Source organism: Macrobrachium nipponense, chromosome 32, assembly GCF_015104395.2.
Source record: "Macrobrachium nipponense isolate FS-2020 chromosome 32, ASM1510439v2, whole genome shotgun sequence".
NCBI lineage: Eukaryota > Metazoa > Arthropoda > Malacostraca > Decapoda > Palaemonidae > Macrobrachium > Macrobrachium nipponense.
Genome location: NC_061094.1, coordinates 60638185 through 60664867, shown reverse-complemented (window position 1 = coordinate 60664867; position 26683 = coordinate 60638185). Strand labels below are relative to the sequence as shown.

General features: G+C 35.5%; 2 protein-coding genes across 2 annotated transcripts; one reads left to right on the top strand and one right to left on the bottom strand.

Annotated features, from left to right (window-relative positions):
* Positions 1-1069: 1069 nt before the first annotated feature.
* On the top strand, positions 1070-11494 carry LOC135207535 (uncharacterized; the record flags this gene model as incomplete). Its single annotated transcript, XM_064239355.1, is given in 15 exon segments — positions 1070-1297; positions 1407-1616; positions 1948-2127; positions 2641-2757; positions 2936-3115; positions 3482-3631; positions 4277-4448; positions 5133-5332; positions 6195-6372; positions 6788-7003; positions 7122-7334; positions 7910-8058; positions 8364-8472; positions 8767-8871; positions 10047-11494. Coding segments are annotated over 15 exon segments (3087 nt in total), but the record flags the coding sequence as incomplete, so codon positions are not given.
* Positions 11495-11839: 345 nt separating this feature from the next.
* LOC135207536 (uncharacterized) lies at positions 11840-19767 on the bottom strand. The gene is made up of 14 exons (XM_064239356.1): positions 19730-19767; positions 19296-19349; positions 19011-19119; positions 18639-18730; positions 18014-18180; positions 17386-17579; positions 16603-16851; positions 15995-16122; positions 15126-15247; positions 14759-14984; positions 14390-14538; positions 14017-14112; positions 13407-13577; positions 11840-12692 (listed from the first exon to the last, which is right to left on the bottom strand). The coding sequence occupies exons 2-13, from the start codon at positions 19324-19326 to the stop codon at positions 13425-13427; spliced, it is 1716 nt and encodes a 571-aa protein (XP_064095426.1). The 5' UTR covers positions 19327-19349; positions 19730-19767; the 3' UTR covers positions 11840-12692; positions 13407-13424.
* Between the last annotated feature and the right edge of the window lie 6916 nt (positions 19768-26683).

Here is a 26683-nt window from a genome sequence, read left to right as displayed (position 1 = left end):
TGGTAGGTATTAGCCGTGTAGTAATTCGCATACAGTAAATTCTATTAAAACTTTTCAGTTGCAAATGTACACCCAGATATCCTTTTATTTACCTACCAAAAACTTACACATAGAGTAACTATTTAAAGCAGGCGGATGGAAAGATGGAAAAGAACAGAGTATAGGTACCTAGGTAGTACCTAGTAGGTACTGTAGTACCTAGTACTAGGCTACTACTTACCTATAGGTACTACTAGCCTAGTATACTAGGTAGCTATAGGATACCTAGTACCTATACCTACTAGTAGTAGGTAGGTAGTATACATACCTAGGTAGGCTAGAGTATAGCTTAGCATAGTATGGCTGTTCTGTACACCCTTCCATTGGTACTATATTTGCAATTAGCCCAGGATAGTAGCCTGTATCATTATTAGTATTCTCAAAATTTGGTCATGCAAAAACTAGTACTACCTAAGTTATGTATGCAAGCAGGAAAATGAAAACTGAAAAGGAAAGAGAAAGGAATTTCAGTTACCTAGCCTAGGGTAAAATACCGAATGGCCGGCCTCTACAGTAGCACAACCACCTTCTCGAAAAAGTACTTTAAAATGACCTGTAACCCAGGATAGACATTAGTCAAGAGCCAGCGTCTGTTGAAGCAACACCTTGAGACCTCTACTTTCCTCTCGAAGTAAGTTTTTTCCCCAAGTCACAAATTAAGGCTATAGGTAATTTCCGATTGTCGGGAAGGTGGTCGCCCTATGGTAGAGGCTGGCCATTCAGTATTTTACCCTAATACTCCTAATATCCCCATAGTTGCAGGCCAGCTCTTAAATACACACAAATAAATAGAATTACTAGGTAGTATTATTAACGATCTATTCCGCTCCTGGCCACATTAGACTATGCAATTAAAGTTTTTGGAATACATACTAGTACATATTACCTACTAGATATCATCCTGTTTATAAGGTTAAAAGTGGGATTACATAAGAGAGCGCATAGGTATGCTAGAGGTAAATATAACAGCATAAAGTCCAAATTTGGTGAAAGTAATCCTCTAGATCTTCAATATAATTCACTTTTACAGGTTGTAGAACTTAAAGGAAAGTATGGCACGGTCTGTGATGCTACTTCTGTCATGAAACTGTTAAAACAATGTCAGTCTGTGAAGAATGCTTGTGAATTGTTAGTATCCTGTTTATCATCTCATGCCCACTGTCAGAGAGACACAGTTCTGGGTTCAGAGGTTCAGAGTGTCAGAAGCCGATTGGATAAAGTGATTGATTCTCTCACAGATTTCACAAGAGATCTTCATGTAAGTGTTATGAAATTCTAATTTCTTTTTGTCAATGATTGATACTTAGTTCTTTATTTAAATCATATATTAAATTCTTTATAGCTAACTGTTTTTTCTACTCTTACAGCGTGGTGATGCTGGTGTGAGAGAAAATGATGAGGTATGGTCAGACATTATTGAAAACTCAGAAAATCTCTTGTCTGTTCTAACAGAAGCTCTTTTAGCCTGGGACCGAGCCCAAGTACGGAAGATTAATAAGTCCATTGCACATGTGAAAAGCCAGCTGTCTCGTCTGCAGCAAGTACATTTTGTGCAGCACTTACCAGAAGATTTCCAGGTACCTAGAGGTTCTTATTGCTTATAGTACCATAAGTTGTGTGCTGGTCATGCAAATTTGAAGTTTCAGGTAAGCTATCAAATATATGGATGTCTGGAATTCATAGGGTGAATTACATTACATTGGAAAAATGAGCATTTCATTCACAGAGTATTCCCTCTTTATGTTTCATTATCCTAGGTTTGATATATTAGTACTAACTTATGAGCATTTGATATCTTTTTAATTTTTTATTTGTAATATGATGTCATCTAAGTACACAGTAATATTATATGTAAGTCATTATTGAGTGAATTACCGAGTCATTTGTTGATGATTTTTGTATTTGCAGGAAGTGGTTTCAGCATTTGGCAACCTCCTAAGTCTTGTACAGTATCGTTGTGGAGACCTTTACCGGAGAGGACAGAGTGAAACACTTCAGTTATTAGCTCTTCAGTTGTGCCAGACACTTCCTCTTCTTGCCTCTACTTGTACTGCAACTGTTAGCTATCCTCTTAGTAAACAAGTCAAGGTTAGTTGAAAGATAATTGTTAGTATTGGCTGGATTATTAGTATTTTAGTTCATGGATGTGGACAGTGAATTATGAATTACATTAATACTACTCAGTGCTCATTAGCCAGTTTATGGAAGAAGTTTTTTTTAATTTCCATATGGGAATTTATGAATTTCATTCTTGTTATTTATTATAAAGTTCCGGTTAAAGTTTTTGTTGATTCATTCATTTCTCATGCTACACATTGAATAACTGTAGTACACAGTTGGTCTTGTTAAACTACACAATATTGATAAAGACACCTGCAGATTCAGTCATGTTTGAATTGGGCTCCAATTTTGTAGCCGGAATGGATGGGTTTTAATGAATGTAAATCATTGGTTTATACTCTGAAATTTTGTATAGAAATTTTGACTATCATATTTTATTCCAGATGGGAAATATGAGTAATAACATGTGAGTGAGTTTATATTTTTACATGCTAAATACCTCAGATATAACATTTAATAATTACTTATTTTCCCACATAGACTAGTAGAGAACTGGTGTTGAATAGGATACAAACCTTGTTAGAAGATATTGAATGTCATGCTGGACAAGGAAGTGAAAATTATGATGTGGAAGAAGCTGGGACATTCATTTCATGTGTGAGTATGAAGTTTCATGATAAAATTGCATTTTCATCCAAATTTTTTTGTCTATTGAACTTGTTTGAGAGTTGTAATGGGATGAGATCAATATCATCATATCCATGTTGAATGAAGTAGACCCATTTTGTTTTTCACTTTTTTTTCCAGTGATGTACTAAATAAACATTTTTTTCAGGTTGATAAGGCTCTTGATTTGCTCACGAGAGAAATGTGTGACGAGTCTTCACATATGCTTCAAACCTCTCTTAGTGAAGAGGTTAAATCTCTGTTAGAAGAAGTTCTTCGCCATGGGGTTGCTGTAGCCTACTGCAGCTGTCCCGATGATAATCGAGCTATAATGAGCATGTGTGAAAATGTAAGATTTAAACATTTTTTTTGGATTAGTTATGATATTCATATATGGTATTACTGGTATTTCTTCAGCCTATTTTATGGAGGTATTTGGGACTAAAGAGACAGTCTGTTATCCAAGGAAATGTATTATCCTTGGGTAAATTAACACAAAGTACTGGTGTAAAGGTTTGAAAAGTCAATAATGTAGCTGCATAAGAATATTAACCTACTATTATAAAGCTTTTAGAGGTTGTTTCCACTTACACTGGAAATACCTGGCATTAGTTACATTGATGAATTAAAATGTTAACATTCTTCCTCTGAAAGCCATTCTTGCATGACGGCTATTGAATCAAAGTAATTTAGAACTTTTTAAAACTCATTATAGGTTTTAAAGCAGCTGAAAAACCTTGTTGGTATCGAACGTCTGGAGTCACACGATGAAGTTGACTTCAATGTTGCAAAAGAAATGTTGGCTGATGCTGTAGAAAGTTTGGAACAGAAAGTGAACACGGCACTGATTCGTCAGATAGTAAAGGTGAGAGGTTTTTGTCATTTTACTGGACTGACAAAGTAGGTCCTCCATATTCACTGTGTTCAGAATCAAACTGTTTCCTGTGATTAATTATGCACTCCAAACTTTAAAGAAAATATAAAGATTTGTTGATAAATCTAGAAGTCCTGTTTGTTGTAAAGATTAGTGTTAATTGCAGATAGCCGTTTCCCCGTAGCGGGGTAGTGCCATCAGTGTGTCTCATACGGTGCACTGTAGGCGTTACTTAAGGGTCTTTGCAGTGTCCTTAGCTGCAACCCTTACCATTCCTTTTACTATACCTCCGTCCATATTTCCTTTTTTCCATCTTACTTCCACCCTCTCCTAACAAATGTTTCATATTGCAACTGTGAGGTTCTCCTCCTGTTCCACATTTAAAACCTTCTTTACTCCAAATTTTTTTTTCAGCATTGAATGACCTCATAGGTCCCAGCGCTTGGTTGGCTTAAAAAAATCTTATATTCCATTCCAGTGCCAACAGTCGCCTGACTGAAAGTTTTGCTGTAAAGGAGGGAATTTGACATACTACTTAAAATGTAAATATTCGTGGCAAAATCAGAATTGTAGATCTGTCTACAGAATTATAACTATGCTATATTGGTTGTCCTTTATGTTGTTTTTGTATTCTAGACTTTTGCTGTTCCACTCAGCCCTCTACAGGCACTGCTAAAAGTTCTGGAACCGAATCAGGAGGTCATATCCTCAAAAGGGTTAGAAGATCTCATTGCTGATTTTGATCTCCGTGTAGACCACATTTTCCAGGTTGGAGGTTTTGCTGCTGCTTGTACCTCGGATAATTTGAGTGAGTAGTGTGATTTATTCATGATCAATTTCTGCAGAGGTCAATGTTAATTTGTTTTCAAATCATGTTTGCATAGCATGCACATGCTTTATTGTTTTCATAACATACACACAGAATATGTGAGCAGTTAGTTAAGTACAAAAGTAACTATCTTCCTGGCATGTAAATGAGCTATGTGTTTCTTATCTGTACAGTTTTGTGGTTGTCAAATGTTTGGTAACAAATGAAATTATGTACAGTCATGTATAATATTTGTATCTTTGTACAGCCATTTTGTTTTACGTAAGATTTTGCATGAAACTTTTCTTCTTTTTATTTTAATTCATGTGGAACCAGCAATGAAATTCCTCCCTTATTATTACTGAGAAAATGACAGCATTTTGTTACTGCATTTCAGCTCATTCATAGTTCCTGCAAAGAGAGTGCATGATAAATAGACAATGTATGTATGGCAGTAACAAAGTTTAAAGACAGGAAAGTCATATGTTCCCCATATGCATCTAACCCAGCAAAAATGGAAAAATAATTGAGTTCCATTATTATGTTTCATGTCTAAAATAACCATTTTTTAATTATAGCTAGTTGTTATGAATCCATTAATCATAAATACCCTTATTCTGTGTAAAAATGCTGTTTGTAAAATAAGATATTTAAAACTTAGATTTTTGTACTTATGCAAAACAGGAGTTCGTCACATCAGAAACAGCCTGTTAACTTTGGAATGGCTTGAAAGCTGCTTGATTCCTTCTATTGTAAGTGCTCATAATGACCGTCACCTGCATGCCCAAGCACATGCTCACATGTTAGCAAAACACTGGAGTATGGCTGTTGAGAGGCTGTGCAACACTTTGGATGAAATCATGGATCCCTCAGCATTTTCACTTGTGAGTTGACAGAAATATTATTTTTCATTTACTATTGCATGTTTTCCATAGAAAGTTAAATACACCTTTTCTATAACAAATTGAATATCTGATGCTTTAGAAATACGACTTTTTAGCCCACTTTGTATGTCCATTAAAATCCCATACTTAAGTTGAATCAGTCAACCTTGCAAAAATAGTGGAGTTGGGAGGAAGAACTATGTAAATAATGAGTGCATAAAAAAAAAAAATTTTATATACATAAATAACAATTTGTGTAGGACGAAGAGATACTGCTAAGACCCCAGAGTTGGCTGACGGACCTATACAATCTGCAGAGAGTATTTGGGATTAATCAAGCACACTTACCCATGACCCAATAAACAAACATTAATGCATAATGAAAACTGAAGCCTTGAAAGTACAAACAGAGGTCTGGTAAAACTAAGCCCTATTAATAATAATAATTTAAGTACAATATGAGGATTACAATTGTTTTTCAAAATGGTTAACCTAGATTTAGTTTTTATCCAGTTTGTAGGATGTCTTAATAGAATGAGAGAGGACTAAGGACTTCTCAGAAACTGAAACCCTAAGTGATGCAGGTACCACATGTCTTGGCAATCCTTTTTTCTGTAGTATATACGAGTCTAACTACTGTACATATGAAGTTAAACCTTGATGTGTCTGTCATTGTCATTGAAACTAAGCTGTCAATAAGGTTCCTTTTAAAAACTTGCAGTCAGTGTAATAAATATTTGAGTAGCATAGGATTCATGTTATATATCTTGCATATTTTCCTGTTTTTCTTCCTTAAGGTACAGAGAACAAGAATTTCCAGTCTTATGTTTATTATGTTCACATGTCTATATTTACTTTGAAGGTTACTAAACAAGAGGTTCATCAGTCTTGGGCATTGCTGAAAGAACAGCTTTATACCCATGATATGTCATGGATCAGTCAACATGTAGAGAATGTGATTGCCCTTTCTTCTCGAGTCCTAATGCTGCATCAGCTTGACAGCTTTTTGACGGATCGCCAAGAAGAGGATTTGCAAATGGGTTAGTTTTGTCGAATTTGTCCTATTTCACTATGAATGTGCTTTGATCAGCTAGCATGACATTTATTTGCACTTAATTAAACAGTTAATGTCCATGCAGTATACAAGGTTCTTTTATTTTACATAAGCTAAACTGCATTGCCAAATCATGTTTTGGAATGTTGAATTATTGATGGATGAGTCTCTGCAAAAATTCCCATTCTTTGGCAATATTTTATTGTTTGGAATTTTGTATAGTTTCAGGTACTAACCATCATCATAGTGATTTCTAAACAGACTTTAGATGAGAAGGGCAGTATTTCCCATAAATAGTCATTCAGCATTAAATAGAGGGATGTTTTTAACTGATGTGAACACAAGTTTTGCATGCACTAATCAATGAACTGTTTTGACACTTAGATTTCTGTTATTCACAGCCATATCAGAGGTGAAGAAGAGCCTTGGATTAGTTATAGAATCTCCAAAAGATCTGTCTCGTCATCGCAGCTTGATCAAGAGAGTACAGCTGACACTAACTCTCCTCTCTCGTCTTGCAAATTCCCTCAATGAAGAAAATTTGCAATTTATGGAAGAGTTTAGTTATACAGAAACAAATAAAGCAGCTAGGAAAGCAGTACCAACAAAGTTAAGTGGTATGTGTCAAGGGATATTTGCCCTCTCATAGTCGAATAATAGAATGCTAATAATAAAGCCCATTTTCTACCAAATATGAAATGATTTTTTTTTTTTTTTTTTTTTTTTTTTTTACAGAAACAGACAAACGTCATTTAGTCACCTCCAACATTGAAGACATTCCTGTTGATGTAGCAACACCATTTACAGCAAGATCTGTCCATAAAGCATCAAAAGACCCATCAGAAGACGAGGATAGAAGTGAGAGACCAAAGAATCAGTTGAGGTCAATGAAATCGACATCCAAACTTGGTGAAGGAAGATTCAAGTCAACAAACACAAATTTGACTAGTTAGTTCATTTTGCTTTTATTTATTTATTTATTATTTTTTTTTTTGGCATGATTATGTTATTTACAGTAGAGATGAACTTGCTGATAAGTCTAGAAATGGGATTGAGTGGCTCATTAAACTACCTTATTAATAATTTAATGGTTCATCATACAAGTGGGATGTCTGTTATCAGCAACTGTCCACTGTAATAACTCATAATTCCATATTTGGGAATTCACTTGAAAATCCATTTTGATTTATCATATAGAAAAGCACAATGGAAAACTTGACATGAGTACCGGTTTTAGGGTTTGGAAGAATAACAGTTTTTCAGTGAAATGAATTATTACAATTGGCTACATTTTACTGTATGTAAGCGTTATTTGCAGATAGTGTTTGCAATTTGCCTGGGCTAGGGCTCCTGTTTCAAGATTTTGTGTGATAGACTTCTATTTCAATATTTTATTAGACTGTTTCCGTTAGCTGTAAGAATTAAGGATCTTGTATGTATGCTTATCCACTCCATAGCTATCAGAAAATTAGTTGTCTTTTTAAACTTTCCTTTTTATGTCTTATTGGTGTTTCATTCAACAGTGCAAGGACATCATTCAAGATCTTTGCAAGCTATTACAAGTGACACATTGGGACTTGACTCCACTTCAATTGACATTACAAAGTTTCTGAGCCGTTCAACCAATACCTTATCTTCTGCACGTTCATCAAAGAGAAATTTTTCTCTTAAGGTACAGCACTGTTTTCGTGCATATGTTAGCTTTAAATTATATCTATGAAGAGTAATGACTTAAATGTGTGAGATGCTGGAGTTATTCCTCAGAGAACACTTGTGAAACTCCGTGCTATATGTTACCACCGAGTCTAACCAGGTTAAATTATACTGATCTCATACACACACACACATCAAGTTGGTAGCTCAACTAATTAAGTATATCTATTTTGTGTTAATGTTGTTACTTAAAAGTAAAGGTAAGGAGGATGTTGAAAATAAAGCCATTTATCATGAGATACTAAAATTTATTTGATTTTTCAGGTCAAAGAAATCAGTTTGGATATTAATGCAGCATTGAAAAGACCTGACCTTCCTCCTCTACCAACTCAACCTGATAAGAAAGGGCTCCTACTTAATGGACAACTGGAAGGTAATAGAATAAGTACCATAAACAGTGGTATTTTTTTATGAGTTAAGTCATTTTTGTCCTCTTGATAATCACAACATATTAGCCTCAGTTTTGATTGAAGCTAAGTTCCCACTTTCAAGCAGACACTGCCACTAGTAAATCAGGGAAAAAACCATTTGATGAAATAAATTGAAAAGTGGCCTACTCAGGATCATTTATACAAATTTGGCATATGCTGTTTTTACAAATTAAAAGACTTAAGGACATATACAATATATGATCTTTCATGTAACCTTTTTCTTGCAATGCATCCAGCATCTGGAAGTTGTGATGATAGTTCTCTTGTAGAGGTGTCAGAACTTATTGCGAAAGAGAAATCCCCTGCAACTTCCCAGGAAAGCATTGGCAAGGAACTGTCAGGTAGGTATCTTCTGGTTGCAAAGAGTTCTTTCTTTTACTTTGTAGAAATAGTAATTTAGTAAATCAGTATTTTTAATCCTCATTTGTTTCTTTAGGTATTGTAATAAAAGAAGGGTTGCTTGTATGAGGGTGTGATATGATTTCTAGAATGCTGGGGTTACTTGATTAGCAAATTTTGAGCAAACTTCATGTGACTTCTAAATTTTTTATGATCAGCTAGTTGATGTCAGGGATGCCAGTTTTAATTAGGAATGGGTTTTCACTCACCATTTAAATTTGTTCAGTGAGAATTAAAATCTGCCTTGTCCAGTTCAAGTCAGTCAGGATTATGTCTCAAACTAGAGAATTAAGTATGAGTTAGGATTGAAGTAGAAACAACAAAACTGGAGAGAAAGATAACTCATTCCACATCCAACCATATGAAGGGAAAATCTGATTTAAGAATGTTAATGATGATGATGAAAATATTTAATGATTTGTGAACAATACATACTTACAATACAATATAGAGTATAAAGTGTAGTCACAGCTACAAGACCATAGGGTCCTCCTTACTAGTGTGTAAATATTTCAATTCCTGATACAACATTCATCTTTTGAATTTTAGAATATTTCAGTAGGGAGCTTATGCAATGGTCATTATATGTACTTCTCCTAGATTGGTTGTACTGTGTTCTAGTAGCTGGTAATGTTCATGACTGTTGTTATTTGTATTGGTAGATGTTATTATTAACAAGTCTAGTTGAATGATATATAAGAGGCAAGGTTAAAGATAATAGTACCGTCGACTCACATCTCAGTTGGATTTGTTCCTAACACATATACCTACTTGAAGCAAAACTGTGTAAGGCATGAAATATTTTGAATGTTGAAATAAGCCTAAATTCAACCCCAAATGTTAATGTATCATATTGTTTTAAAAGATCATTAGTAAAGTAACTTATAGTTGCCATACACCCTTAATAGCAAGACAGATTTGGGTGTATCTCATAAATCTTAAATATATGAAATATTATGGCACTATATTGTCATATTTAAACAACACAAACCTTTAACTATAGTACCAGACAGAATTAAGCCATTAAATATAATTTCTGTAAGCGTTAAAATTGTGCATAAATTATATTTTTGTAGACTAAAATAGAGACTTATAGGATAACAATTTCTTTTTGTAGGTATACTAGAGGACCTAACATCTCTTGCTGGGGACCTTACAGATCTAGTTACTCCTTCAACTCAGAAAAGAAAATGTCCATGGGAGGACTTTAGTTATGATGATAAAGAGAATAATAGTTCCTCTGGTCTCCGTGGCATCAAGCTCCAAAATGTTTCCTTTAATCCAAAGTTTCCTGAAATAAAGAGTAGTGATACATCTGAAGTCATATTTGAGAACGAGGAACCTTGCACCTCGGAAAATGCAAGTGAAAAGTTATCTTCGTCTGTCTCTGAGAACTCATCTGGTGGTTGTGCAGACCCTATGGTTTGGAAAGACTTCACTGCCATTTTAGAAACTAAAACTCCAGCTAAGAATAATCTTTTTGATTTCACAAATCACTTTAACAGTTGGCAACCCTCTGGTATGCAGGTTTCATTTACCACTTTTGGCAAAAGTAACAGAAGTAATATATCAACTAATAATCAATTGAAGACAAAAGTAGCTGATTTGAGTGATACCCCTTTTCTGGTGAAGTCCTCGTCACAGTCTTCTCTACCTGAGACTGAATGCACAGCAGAGCAGCTTACTGGCAATTATTCTGTGAGCTCCTCAAGTGCTACTTTTGGAACACCTCAGAGACTTAAAGACATTCAACTAGTTCAGGAACGGCTTAGAGCTCTTAAAGAGAATATGAGTTAGAGGTTTGATTTCATTTGGTACTTTTAATTTTTTTATGGATTAAAGGTTGAATGAAAGAATTTAATAAGACACATACTATGTTCCAAAAAAATGGTTTTATGATGCACTGCATTCAGAGATTTTTAGTACATGGAGCAAGTGACGGGTACATTGATTCTGTTTTCCATTTTGTATGTATTTATTTTACAGTTTTATCTTGCCTGCTTTAAAAGTACAAAAAAATATTTTTAGGACACTGATATTTGCATGCAGAATTTGTAGCCATAAAAGGAGGTGAGTATATTTGAAGTAGTTATTACAGTATGATAACGTACATATAGAATAAGCATTCACATTTACATTGTCTGATCTCATACAGTCTCATGGTGAAGGGTTGTGAATGTAATTATGTAGCTAGCACATACATATATGTAATATTTAGGCATTGGTAGGGGAATTAGAGCTGTATTTGAGTTAGTACAGTAGCTTGTAATTTCTACAGTAACTTGTAATTTCTTAATATACTGTCTGTATTTGTATAAAAGGATGTAGTTTTTCATTATGAAATTAAAGATTATTCTTATTATATTTTCATTATTATTCTTTCCCTTCCGGACTTTGTATTTGCACAGCTTTTATTTTTTTCATTTTGATTTATTCATTTCACTTCAGTCAAAGCTTTCCCATTTCTTTTTTGGGTCAGTATAGCACCACCACTTGGCCTCGCCTTGCTTCCACATTACCAGAATTTGTTCTGTCAACACCAGTGGTTTTTTTTAAGTGACCATTGAACTAAGTTTTTGTGAAATTCATTCATCTTCTTTGCATATATTTTCCTGGTCCTGTAAAATGTCTATAATGATTTCACTTATATGATGCTAATGTTTCTGAAATGAATCTTTCACACAATGCAGTATGACAACACTTCTGTCTTCAATTTCTTTATCTTGAAATTCCAGTGAAGTTGCACTGAAGTAGGTTGTCTGAGTTCTAAGAAACTATTCAACCTAAAGTTAATGTGCTATATGATACATTAACATCTGACTTGACATAGACATGTCTTGGTATTACAGTCAGTTCTAATTTTATAAACTGATTTTATTAAGCAATTTGTTATATGTACCCATTTGTTAATGGCTTTTTGAGGAGGCTTATACATTTTCCCCTGGACTCCAAAACCTAATACCCTTAAAAGTTTTTTTACTGTCCCACAGTTTAGACAGATCTTGGTCTACACTTGAATGCCTAACAATTCTTAATTTTGTCTTGGTGAAGGAGATTCCAATGGCTATAAGGTGAAAGTGCAACAAGTCATTCTAAACTTAGTGGTGTTCTTCCTTAAAATGAAATCCTCATCTAATTATATAGTCAGATTATTGGAAAATAAAAAGCTATACTAATGCATTTCACATAATTCTAGTAAAGTATATTTTCCATTACAGATTAAATATTTTAGCTGCTCCTTTTAACATGGCTATCTAATGTAATTCAGCAGCTTTTCTCTATGATTAAGCAGATTTGGTTTTGCAAATGGCAAACTGAATTTTCTCCAGTAGAAATATGAAAGTTGAGACTGCATAGCCAAGCAACAGCATATAAAAAGCAGCCTGGAAATAAAGACATATTTTGTATGAAAATATTGCTGTCAGACTCACCAGCGCTAAAGAAAATTTCAAAGAATGCATGTCATCATACAGCCATGTTAATGTATATTCGGAAGATTTGGTCAGTGTAATCCACAGGAGCCATTAACATGAAATTCAATCTTCCAACGAATATGGTATTTTTCTTTTAATCATTGATTTGTTCATTAACCCATGGTTCATTGTTTTCAAGTTTGAGACAAGGATCGAGTCTCACCTGTATATAGATTAGCTTTATCGGTCGTTCCATCGGAAGAGTTTTATCTGGTCTTGCCTTCTTCATCTTCATAAGCTCATCTTCTTTCCACTTGATGATGAGGCCTGCCTGAATCATCCTCAGGATCCTGAAAAATTAGATGTGGAAGGAGGTCATATTGATTCATCAGATTATAGACTTGGTGAAAGTGACTAGTACTATAGACATATTCATGCATACCTTTAAACATGCCTCTTTAGGTTACATTATGATTGCTAACATAATCAAACTGTAAGCACTGATGATGTGATGTGGTGATATTTATTTACTGTAGTATTTAAATCAGTATTTCTAGATTCTACTGTACAAAAAAGTTATTAAACTTTCACAGCTTGTGGAAATGTCTTTGCAGTATTGATTCTTTAATCTTTTTAATGTCTTCATTACTTGTCTTTTCAATATTTATTCTTTAATTATTTTAATTTCTTCCTTACTCTCATTTATCAACAACATCTAAATATTCATTTAGAATAAGTAAAAGATAATTTATATGGTATCCAAGAGCTTAGGCACACCCATGATGAACAATCTTTCCACATTTTGTTGCACTTGAATGGGCAACTTAGTTTATGTGTAATTCAAATAGGTATTGAATTCATAGTCTGGAAAATCAGTGACACTATCTTAGGGGAATTGGTATACATTCCTTACCACTTAAAACAGAAAACAGGCACCACTGCACACCACCATTTTATAGTTGAAGTGCTACTTTGGAAATACAAATAGCTGGTCCATGAGACTGGGTGATTCTAACCATTATGAAAATGAATAAAGTAAATGAATGACTAATTGAGACACTTGCAGCCTGTTGAATTCCTCCTTAAATGGAGCCCCTATTGCACAAGCGTAGCCGATCCACATGGAGGAAAAAGTGTCCCTTCCTATGTAGGAATTTCTCTATCCCATACCTCAAAGCCTCCGTTTTCGCCCTCAGTGAAGGACTTATGTATAGGAACTTGTCTCTTTCTAGAACCTAGAATGAAAGAAAACTTTGCATTATTAGTCTGGCTAAGAGATGTCTTTAAAGCAGTCACATTACACTAGTTTTTATGGTGCGTATAACATACTGAAACCCATACGTATGTGAAAGGGATACACATATATATTGCATACATATTGTGTGGGTTGGTAGGTGGTGTTATTTGCATGCATGTAATGTATAGTGCATGTATTGAATATTTTGTGTGGGGAAACAGATTCCTTCAAAAGTTTAAAATCAGATCTAGAGATACATAAGGAAATTTAGTTGGAACATTAAATTTTAACTGGTACTACATATTTAAGATATTTAATTTAAAGAATGACAAATATACTCTTAACAATCATTTTGCTCTACACAAATAAATATTTTTATTCAGTAAAAGCTTAGCAGGTGAAAGGTCTTTTAGACTTACTCCATGCAAATGTCTTACCAGTTGATAGGCCAAGTCCCCTTGAACGAAACTTTGATCTCGATCCTTGTGGTTGAATAAAGCCCATGTGTCCTTATAGATGCCCTCAGTGGCATACTGGCAGCAGAAAAAGTTGTTGAGTTATTTAATGTAAAAGTTTAATTATGCAAAAATTCAGACTCAAAGAAGTTTCAATAAGATAACGTTCTCAAACCCTTAAATCCATTCTGTTCATTTTACATTCATCCATGAATGCTCGTGATTCACTTTACAATTTGTATGGATTTTCACCTCGTATCATTATTTCATCTGACTTCAAACTTAGCCCTACCTACTGGTGTTTTCTTGCACTGACATCTTGTTTCAAACCAGATGCCCTGTCATTAAAAATTACCTTGAAAAGAAACTCCATCATCGACAAGCGGCTCGTTCCAAGGGTATATCCCTCATGCTTGACTGCCCTAGGAAGGTCAGTGAGAGAATCGACTGGCTTCTCATAGGATGGGATAGCCAGCACTGCTATAAGAGTCCCAGAATAAAGGGCTGAAAGTCCAAGATGATGATACTGAATTTAGATATCCAAGTTGCTCATTTAATTGTTATTATTGTCTTTTCTTTATACTGATGTATTGGAAGTGTTTACTATGGTGAGCACATGTAGCTACACATATAATGTTTTGGTTGAGGTTTTATTCAAGAATGTCGAAATCAGACAAAAATCCACCGAATTAATGGTCATTCTGTCAAACTAAAGAGGAATTACCATTAAAGATCAGGCAGAAGCTGTACCACGCAAAGCAAACGCATCTGTGCGACCATAGCGCCACTGAAATTTGATTGCCCTGGTTGATGATAGATCGAAATATGTTGAAGGTGACCAATTGGAGAGTTCCTATGGATTCTTGTTGCATGCAGAACTCTGTCAGATTTGACAGGACCTTCAGAATAAGACCCAGGAACAGAATCGAAAGAATGATGACTCCCCATACCTGTTTAGAGGAAGGAGAGTTCTACTATTAAGATACAAGATAACTTACAGAACTCTTTACACAAGAAATTTTATAAAATGTAGATAAGTAAGAAGTATAGATATAACTACACACTGATAATCATGTCAGAAGGTCATATACCATTGACTGGAATGGAGAGAATACTGCAAAAGTCCGATTCATAATTGTAGGAGCTTGCGAAATTATGGTGATTGTGTCCTGATAGTATAGGTGGGTGAAGTCTGCTGCCATTGCTCTTGTCTCTGCAAAAAAAGGATAATATTGAGGACGAACGGACCCATGAATGATATAGGTGAGAACTTATTTTATTCCTATTGTACATTTTACTATCTTATTCAACTCCAAGAGCTAAACCATCTTGAGTCCTATGTTGTCTGTTTTTGTTAGTAAGTACAGTAATATATTGTTCAATAATAGCTTCTAGAATCGATATCTTCAAGTTTCGGAATATGTGTGGGGCAAGAGTTAACGATTTTGCATGTTGGTCCTATAGTCGACTGGAATATAGGCTCATTGAACGCACTGAATGTCTTGTTACAAAATTACCATTAGAGATAATCTTGGATCTCTTACAAACATTAATTTTTCGTACTTTGGGCCAGTGATTGGTTTTTAAGAATAGTTCGTCACGAGGAGAAAATAGGGAAGTTTGCAAGAAATTTGGGAAGAAGACCGAGACAGCGTAGCTAGACGGGTTGGAAAAGGTGCTATAAAGGTTTTGGCCTTAATATCTAAGTTGAGCAACAACTTATATACTAGTAGGTGTCGATGGTCAACGTTTTTATAGTGGTGTTAAGTTTATGAAATGGTTGAAATTGTGAGTTTTCTACTCATCATTGATTCACCAATGATCCTGGAGTAAATTTATGTTCACGTATACTTGAAACCAGTTCTTGGTCATCCAACAAACCACTCCTTTCACCTAGGCCTACAGAAGTGTCCCACTGCCTTCAAACCGATGAATGACCATTAATAAACCCAAGGCTTACTCGTGATTGTCATGTGAGCCAAGGCCACGTTGATTTCATCCCTGAGGACCATCCCAATAACGCCGGTCGCTGTTCCGTTCGGTTGCAGGTCCCCCCAAGTGTTGTCGATGGACCTTATGATTTCGAACCTGCAACCAGTTTGGAAGTACATTAGGCGAGTCAAATGTGTAGGGGATTGGGGTGTGGGTCCAAGCAGGCTAGGGTATACATTGTTGAAATAGCTTCAGTATAAGAAATAATGACAATGAGATGGCTCCAGCAAAGGCAGTTAGTCAAGTGAAAGGTCATTAATTACGAACATATTAGATTAGTAAGAATAAAAGGACTGTTGACATAAAGGGCTGTTGTTAATGGGTGAATTTTTTACTATACACCAGTAAAGGATTTGAAAATTAATTCGGCAAAACCACATTAGTAAACAATTAAAAACAACAGTTTATGTAAAGGCGAGACGGACTATAATCACTGGAACATGGTAGTGCTACAAGTAACCATGTTATCTGACGATATATTAATCACCATTCCCCCGTGCATATAAATTTAACAACGATACGTCCATATTTTACAGTAATTTTTTTTATCTGTTCATCAACAGAACGCCCCCTTACTTGAAGTTGAGGAAGGCGCTGAGAGACTTCAGTATAGAAAGGTCGATACCGGAGTACCTGTCTTGGTTCAACCCGTCGACAGAGACGGATTCGATGCTAAAGAGAGGAGCGGCGTTATTCACTCCTATTTTCAATGTCCTTCCTTTCATGTTGGAGTACAGGAGGTGGTTGTTAGGCATCAGAAGGCGAGCCAGGTAATCCCTGTTACGATTGTGGGCGGTGATGTTGGTGAATTGCCTCCCGTGGAATCTGTAACGTTTTATTTTGTGGGACGAGACTCAAGTTGGCGCTTTTTCTTGGGCTTTTTATGGTCGTATCATGACGATCATTTGCATTTACCAAACTTTTTCAGTTTCGCTTTGTGGAAAAACGTTTTTAAATACCTAAATGGCCGTCTTGAGATACCTATAGGGTTTTTTTTTTTGTGCGATTTAGGCTTTAGATTACAATCTGCTGTTCCATGCTTAGTAAAAAAAATAATTTACTTTCTAAATTTGCTGATCAGATGGTAAGGAGTTTTGCAAATTCGCATATTCATAGAAACTTTCAGATGTTTATTTAAATTTCTGTGGGGTTATGTTAAAAGGCTTGGACTGTCAATAACCCCAATTATAACACAGTTTGGACAATAATATTGCCTAAAGCCCACCACTAACGTTCAGTTATGCCTACGCAACTATAACTGTGCAGGCATAACTGAACGTTAGCGACGGGCTTGAGAGATGCAAAGACTGACAGAGAAGTTACAAAATGCTACAGAAAATAGTAAATTTATAGATTTACCGTGTGATTCCGCGTAAGTCAACTCTTGACCAGAACACCCATAATTTTTCGAAGGATTCTTCAGTCACGAGGTTGACGCGCGTTCCCTCCCGAATTAATCCTTCGAGGCGAGGGATTAGCAAATCCGCCTCATCTTTGTCCTTCAGAGCCAGAAGCCACTGAGCTGAGTGGCCCTTGAGTCTCCGAGTTTTAATCTGCAGACGTAACGTTTACGCACATAAAGTATATGCCTACATGATGCATGCAAGCAGCTTTTATAAGCAGAAAGCATGAGTAGGCCTAGCCCCCTCCCTACCCCATTTATCAGTGAATTTGTATATAGATTTGACCAAAAAATTCTTCCTACCTGCATGTGTAGCTACCTTTAAAAAATTATCTGCCATAGATACTAGGTGATACATTATGATATAATAGTTAGTTTTTATATATATTTATTGTAGATTAAGACCAACTCTATGAGGAGAGCTGAAAGTCAGCTCAGTGGTCTGGTTAAACTACTTTAATAATATAGTAGATTCAGTGCCCTTGTTTCCGCCATTAAACCAAAAATATCTTGATCATTAGAATACGCACTCGCATTCTTTCTTGACTATTATAGTTATTCAGAATATCTGTAAGCAATGACTACCTTCTGGAATATCTGCACAGCATTGTCTAATGAACACATAACCAAGAAGAGAGTTGTCCCACCGGCAGACTCTAATGCCTGACCGAGCGTTTGTAGACCGACATCGTAGGCCGATAATGTGATCCCACGAAAGGCTCTGGGTAGGTTGGTTAAATTCCTCAACCGATCTGTGGGGTTTAGAGGCATAATTAGAATGGGGCGAAATGAAATTTGATATTCTATGAAGATCTAAACTCGGGAAACTGAAAGGACAGCGAGTTATGAAGTGACAGGAGTCAGAGTTAAAGAAAGAAAGAAAAAAAAACTTAAATGTCTGTTGGTAACAGATTAAAAGAAACAAAAGCAAACTGTTGAAATGTAAATGGTAATGAGTATTGGAATAAAGCTTAGAAAGAAAGGAAGAATGTAAATATTGAGAAACAGCTAGTAACAATGAAATAAAAGGAAGACTAAAATTCAGCAATATATAGCTTAACGAATAAAGCAGTAAAAAAGTACAAGAACTCATGAAGATCAATTGATAACATAGTCAATAAAAAAACTATCTATCTATTAGTGGAATAAAAGTCAAAAGGTCCAAAATTAATACGATCATTTAATGTTAAGAATGAGACTATATCATTACCTTCGTTATCCTTGTCATAGAGAATATGCAGAGTCAAAGGAAAGTAGCTATTCAGGAGAGAAGGGATTTCGACCATAGTCTCGACAGGTAACCTGAAAAATAAAGTTAGATAAATAAATAAAATCGTATTGAAGGAGGAACGCTATTTCATACAGGAGTGTTGACATAGTAAGAAAAATCCAGAATGTCATGTTAAATATTACTTCCACCAACAGGCATAGGCCTAAAGGTAGTGTTTCAGAGACATAGACTATTTATGTGTGTTAAAGTGACATGTCATATGCGTCGTAATCCTCATAACAGAATTACGATAGGAAAAGCTTAAATTGAAATCGGTATAGAGGTTTTATTACCTGTTAACATCCTTTTTACCTTTGTACCGGACATGGCTTATCTATCGTGCAGTGTCGTGCCGACAAGTTGAGCTGGGGATGAATCTGCTGCCCTCCGATGTAACGGAACACTACGTTTGATATGATCCCTAAAGAGAGAGGAAAAAAAAAATGGAATCTGTTCGTAAAATATAATTGAATTTCTCTCGCTGTCATTATGGATATGAAAATAGGTATATAAATAGTTTTGTACCATGTTGTCACCCATTGCTACTATATAATTTATATATAATAACCGGCAAGTTCCAGTTTGTTGATCACTTACACAAATGCAAACAAGAATTGAGGTCAGCCATTCCCAGAATCGAATCATAGGCCCCTGAAATAAAGATGAAAGAATTTGATTATAGAATATAAATGATTATAATTGCCAATTACTACTGCTTCCTTTTATTAGCATTACATTTGTATGTTTGTTGTAGCAAGATAGAACCAGTCATTCAGTTACGTTAGAGTAAAACTAAGCAAAGTTAGGGCAGCTGTTATTTGTTCTGTTAGTTAGGCGATATTGTTGGAAATATGGGAGTGAGCGAGTGACTAATATTTCAACGCAGTTACGAATTTAGATTCTAGTTCGAAATAACAGATTACCCTTTTGAAAATGATTCGCCTAACGTTTCTCACTGACAAACCATCTCACAGGAAGACGAGTATTTTTTCGGAAAAAAAAGTAGCACAAAGTGAAGTTGTAGTACTTACCGTTTCTCAAAAGGAGAGCGACAACAGCAACCGTTGATGGTCGACTAAAATTATTTTCAGAGTCAATCGTTTGACGTTCCCACTTCAACGAACTTAAGTTGCCAGTTGCTGATATCGTAAAGTAAGTAAAATGTTGTGATTTTAATGGTTCCTTTGTTACTAAATCACTCTCCTAGCGGCTCAGCCATCTGATAAAATATTTAAGATTTCGTAAGTGGTTATAAGTGTTAAAATCAGCGTGAGAGGGATGGAGGAATTGTGTTCAGTTTTGTTGTATTAGAATTTATTGATAACCAGAAAAGTGAGCATAGGTCATTTAGACATCGCCAGGAAAAACTTGGAAAAATTGTATGTTTTGCATGAATCACACACACAAATCCACATATAAACAATGAACTCACTGTATTTGGATGTGGGTAAGTTTGAAAAGATACCTACACTGTATTTAGGCTGTAGCATATAACCCTAGAAGTAGTAGTAATAAATGAAATACAAAAAAGTGAAAATGTTCTGATGAACTACGCGTTTTGGGCATTAGTTTACATAGTGAATCAGTGTACCTCATGTGTTTTTGTTCTTTTTGAAGTATGTACGCATAAGTTCAGCTCGAGTCATGCAGAGAAAGGTAGCTGTATAAATGCTTCACAAACAACTTTTGCTTTTAACTTTACAGAATAAAGTGAATAAACTGATCTCGTAGTTATGAAAGCAGTTATTATAAAGACAGACATGAAAAAATTGCCTCCATTATGAAAGAAGTGACGACCGATAATTGTATCGCGTGCATCTTGATTTGATTTAAGCAAGTTTATTGAATCAAACGAAACAGCCTTTTTATTTATGCATAATAATAATGGGCTTTCGGTCCCCCATTCGATATTACAGCTTACGCAGTCTAGTTCTCTCACAATTACGTTTGAGCTATTTAGAGAAAATGTTTTCTTTGTTGCGCTGAAGGCCTGTCAGTTGAATGATGACGATTTGCGTCATAGAATCACGTATCTTTTGTCCGTGGCAATTAACAAAGCATAGTCGAGTGAAGCAGTACATGGCAAATTCGTTATCTTAAAAGCATATTATTGTCTTTTCTAATGGCGTGTGGCCAGTTTCATTTATGCTTGAATTTTAATGGAACAAAACTGTGTCGTATTTTTTATGGTGGTGATATTTGAGTGCTGTTTCTCATTGTTTTTATTCTGTCGCTTGATGACCAACATTCCGTCTTGTGAAATAAATGAGAATCGCCTTTTCTCTTCTGATTTATATTCTTCGGTAATGGCTATCCGTAATTTAGTTTTTATTACTAGGATATTTTATTGCTGGTGGATGATCTCAGTTGTATTTGGAAATACGTGATAAAACTCTCTCTCTCTCTCTCTCTCTCTCTCTCTCTCTCTCTCTTCTCTCTCTCTCTCGGTGTCAATAACCTCGTCGTTGCGACGCTAGTAAGAACTAACAAATCAATCAATCTCTCTCTCTCTCTCTCTCTCTCTCTCTCTCTCTCTCTCTCTTACGTTGCTCGATAGGCCATCTTAGAAGAATGGATGACATTCGCATTATCTTGTAAAAATCGAAATTCAACTATTTTTATGCCTCTAAATAAAATAATTTTATTTATTTCACAGGAAATGTTTTCACTTATAAGCAGAGAGAAGGTTACGTTACTAACTGCTAATGAGCAGTATTTTAGTAGAGGCCACAAATCCCTAGGCAAAGATCTAGTCAGAAGAAGCCGAAACTGAGACTTGAGTCAGAGTCCAAACCACCTGGAGGAACCTAGACTAAATCTGAGTCTGCAACGCCCGAAGAAGCCAAGGCTGAGTCTGAGTTCAAACACTTGGAGGAACCTAGACTATATCTGAGTCTACAACACCCGAAGAAGCCGAGACTGAGTCAGAGTACAAACCACCTGGAGGAACCTAGACTAAATCTGAGTCTGCAACGCCCAAGGAAGCCAAGACTGAGTCAGAGTACAAACCACCTGGAGGAACTAGACTAAAATCTGAGTCTGCAACGCCCGAGGAAGCCAAGACTGAGTCTGAGTTCAAACACTTGGAGGAACCTAGACTATATCTGAGTCTACAACACCCGAAGAAGCCAAGACTGAGTCAGAGTACAAACCACCTGGAGAACCTAGACTAAATATGAGTCTGCAAACGCCCAAGGAAGCCAAGGACTGAGTCAGAGTCCAAACCACCTGGATGAACCTAGACTAAATCTGAGTCTGCAACGCCCGAGGAAGCCAAGACTGAGTCAGAGTCCAAACCACCTGGATGAACTAGACTAAATCTGAGTCTGCAACGCCCAAGGAAGCCAAGACTGAGTCAGAGTCCAAACCACCTGGAGGAACCTAGACTAAATCTGAGTCTGCAACGCCCAAGGAAGCCAAGACTGAGTCAGAGTCCAAACCATGGAGGAACCTAGACTAAATCTGAGTCAAAAACACCCGAAGAAGCCGAGACTGAGTCAGAGTCCAAACCACCTGGAGGAACCTAGACTAAATCTGAGTCAACAACACCCGAGGAAGCCGAGACTGAGTCAGAGTCCAAACCACCTGGAGGAACCTAGACTAAATCTGAGTCAACAACACCCGAGGAAGCCGAGACTGAGTCAGAGTCCAAAACCACCTGGAGGAACCTAGACTAAACTGAGTCAACAACACCCGAGGAAGCCAAGACTGAGTCAGAGTCCAAACCACCTGGAGGAACCTAGACTAAATCTGAGTCTGCAACGCCCGAAGAAGCCAAGGCTGAGTCTGAGTTCAAACACTTGGAGGAACCTAGACTATATCTGAGTCTACAACACCCGAAGAAGCCAAGACTGAGTCAGACAGTACAAACCACCTGGAGGAAACCTAGACTAAATCTGAGTCAACAACACCCGAGGAAGCCGAGACTGAGTCAGAGTCCAAACCACCTGGAGGAATTTTCGAATATAAGAGCGATTGAGTCGATCAAGATTATTTATCCCATTCGCCTTAAATGTGGAACTCTTAGAGGTCTCTTGGCTTTCCTAATATTTCAATTCGAAATCCAAAGAGCAATTTGCAGCTAACTCAGAGCGTAAATCTAAAGCATAAGGATGAAATTGTTTCTTGAGGGCAGAGTACTCGTCCAGTTTGTGGTGGTAATCAATTTGCAATGTATAATAGTTTTATTTTAACTTTTATTTATTTTTATGAAATTAGGCGTTACCTATCTTTAAATCATGTTTGCAGGCGTCAACATCTCAATGTCCTGAGAAAAAACAAATTTAAGCACAGAGGTCATAAAACATTCACGGTCTCAATGTTTTTATTCCTTAAATATATCTGATGGTTTTCATACCACTCACCCAAGGTTTTTCAAACTTGACCAAAAAGTGAATGAGTGTCTTAACGTAACGGTAACCATGGCAACCATGTTTACAGTCGAGAAATTAATTCCAAGGACCCTGAAGTAAGATGCTTTTTCTTATGAAACACAGTATTTGATTTCCTCCAAAGTATATCAAACAAATTCAATGGGTGGTAAAATTGTTATAAGTGTTATTAAATACGCAATACGAACGACAACATTAGATCGGGTGACTCGATACAAGGAAATAAAAAATATTTCAGGGCGAAGTTAATATCAGGTATTGGCTACACTTTTCAGTCCCGTGTTCTTTTATTTGCATAAAAATGACTAGTTGGTTACTCTCCTGGAACAATATACCGGAGAAGGCGTGGCGATTCTTAGTTCATCTTGCTTATAATTGTACATTGGTAATTTTTTGTACTTTTGTCAGTAGTGGTGGTTTGTCGTTTATTGTCCCGATGCTATCAGACTTACAGTTTTGTACTAAAATAACCCCTAGGTGTTGCAACTTGCAATTAAACTACGTCTGTAAGGGCGGGTTGTTGGTTTGACCAATCAGGCCTGAAAGGCAAGTGATACACATTGCCAGTGCCTTTATCTTTTATAACGGATTTAGCTATGAACATGGTTACATCTGTCAGACATAAGTCCTTTTTATAGATAGTACTATAATATAATTCATAATATAATTATTCCAAGAGAACATTCACGTTTTACAATAGCTATTCATTTGGAGAGTGAATGGGCATAATGGTTGCCATGGAAACGAATGTTTACGGCTACAAACTAAGGACTCTAGAATAAGGGATTTTTCATATGAAAAACTATATCTAATTTTGCACAAAGTACTCTAGAAAAATATGTAATTGCTTTTAGTATCATTTAGAATTTAAATGTAAGTGTTATGTTAATAAAAGCAATGGATGAAGACGTTTCATCAAGTAAAATAAAGCATATTCAAAAGACTAACATAACCAGCCATTTGCTTTAATTTGTATCAAGATGACTAGTTAGCTACATTGTGTTTGTAACATAGCTGTATTGTGTGTGTAACAAATGCTGAATAACTCCTGATATTCCTTATCTTTTAATGAATATATATCTCTTATATTTTATTGCGAAGTTAATAGATAATAGTCAGACACAAGATATATTAGATAGATTTAAAATTATTGAAAAAAAAGACGCTTGGCAACTATATCTCTACGTAGGTAAACACAGACAACCACCAATCAGTGATCAAGTTAGTGACATCACTGTTACCCAATGCAAAGAAAACGCATACAGAAATACGTTTTCTTTGTTTAAAAACCATAAGAGGGATTCCTGTTTGTGATTTTGTTAATTATATTTTACCAGGACGTGATCATATAAGATTAGTGCTTTGAAAAAATTATTAGTTACCACTACTTTCTGTTTTCCATCGTGTCTTCTTTAAAATGAAGTCTCAGTCATATTAAATTAAATTAAAGGTGGGACTCGAAATTTAACATGTTGTTTCAGTTGTTATCCAACTGTAATTTTTTTTTTTTTATCATAAGTCTAGTTTTCTTCCTTATTTCCTTTGCCTGGGTTGTTATTACTAGTCCTATAATCTTGGATATGAATAGTACCTACTATTCATTAACGTAACCATTGCCGAATGTAAAACATTTAGTTGCACACTACATGTATTATTATTATTATTGAGGATAAAATGAAACACTTTTCTTGTGTATTATAATTGATGATGTTATTGTTGTATTTCAAATTTTATCCATTTGTACTGTATTTCGATATTTGGAATTTTACCAATCTATTTTTTTTTTTACTTTAATGGGTTACAATTGGTCAAATTAGTGCCATATACCAATAATGATACATAGTATTACGCCATACAACATCAGGCACAAAGGTTTCTGCCTATGGTACTAGAAAATGGAGTGAAAAGAACACATGCAACAACATAGAGGGCGCCATCGACGACCAAGGACTCTATGATGACAATTCTGGAAGCATCACTTCCTGAATTTTTTATCCTTGTTCGTCAACGGTGAAGACCCGAATTCATTTTGCATTGGGTTTTGGTCGAGAAAGGGTTATTGAAGATTTTCGATATATTCAAGTGAAACTTAGAAAGAAGGAAATTGATATGAAGGTGAGTGTTGTTTGCCATTTAATAATCAGGTTGCCAATATGATATACTGACCATTTCAAGCACTGCGATGCATAGGCTTTCTTAAATATCTTTTTAAATATCAACTGTATCTTTCTGAAAATTTGGCACAACATTTTTTTACACCTTCCGCTAATATATGGCAATATAATTAAGTACCCTAAATTAATAATTAAGGCACTTTACTTAGAAAATTTTCAATTTCCTCAGTATTAGTTGTAAATATACGAACGCCTGTCGTTGGCTTAGCCAAAGAGTTAGGAAAGAAGCCCCGCCCACTCCTCTCTTTCTTACTCTGTCTGATACTTATGAATGGAATAGTGTACTATCATATGTTTTTTTACGTTTTAAAATTTACACGAACTATCACTTATTACTGATTACTTTTCAGAAAGCCATTTGTATGTTTTTATTTATCATGTACCTTTCTTATCTATTTCCATGAGAATGGTATGGTTGTGGCAACTTTAGATTATTATTGGAGATATAAATATGGAAGGAAAAAAACAGATCATAGTTTATTTAAAAGTAAGATCACTATATACATTATTTTATATATATATCCAATAAAGTATGTACAATATATACAGAAATTTTACAGATTTTGAAGTAAATTTTTGCAGTAACCATGTAAACAGCATAGACATACAAAATAAAAAAACTGGTGGTAAAAATATTTAAAACTTATTAATTACAGGACTATATATACACACGTATAAGGATATTTCAGCTCACTCCCCATCACTGTCTAAAAACAGATCGTCCTCGTCATCACTGGCGACGTTGACAACGATTGGATCTATGCAATCCCGAACGTATTCGTTCTCGAAAGCTTGACTTCGTTGGACAGCTCCTTCCCACACCTGTTTAGTGACAGCAAGCCTTGCTTCCTCCAATCTGGCCTTTAGGTCTGCCCTGGTGAAATGCCGTAACGATGAACGTACATATAGCTTCATATGCGCCCATACTTTTTCGAAAAGCAGTTACACAAAGAGCAATTTAACATAAAGGTAAAGCAAAAATATAGGTTATAAAAATTATTTTATTTAATTTACAAAATAAACTGAAAAAACTCAGACAATTGACAATAAGAATATGACTGGCGAATAGGATGATCCTGGTCGAGTTGCAAAACCTTTGTAACTTAGCGTGGACGTTCTCTCTCTATCCGTCAGAGAACCTGCATTCGGTCCGCACTATTGCCCTTATTTTCCGAAACATCAGAAGGATCTGTAACCCATTACACGTAACATTATAAAACTTTTGAAATGCAAGGGGCTACAAACATGAATGTGCATATATGTGCTTAGTCTTGAAAAAAAAAATCTTTTACGTTAAGTGAACTATACGGAAATATAAAACTTCATATCAATAAATTTATCTAAATTACTCCTTACAGTGTCCTTAACGTTCGAAAATTTAATTAAATCCAAGTGATGACTGCATAAATGACAAAACTTA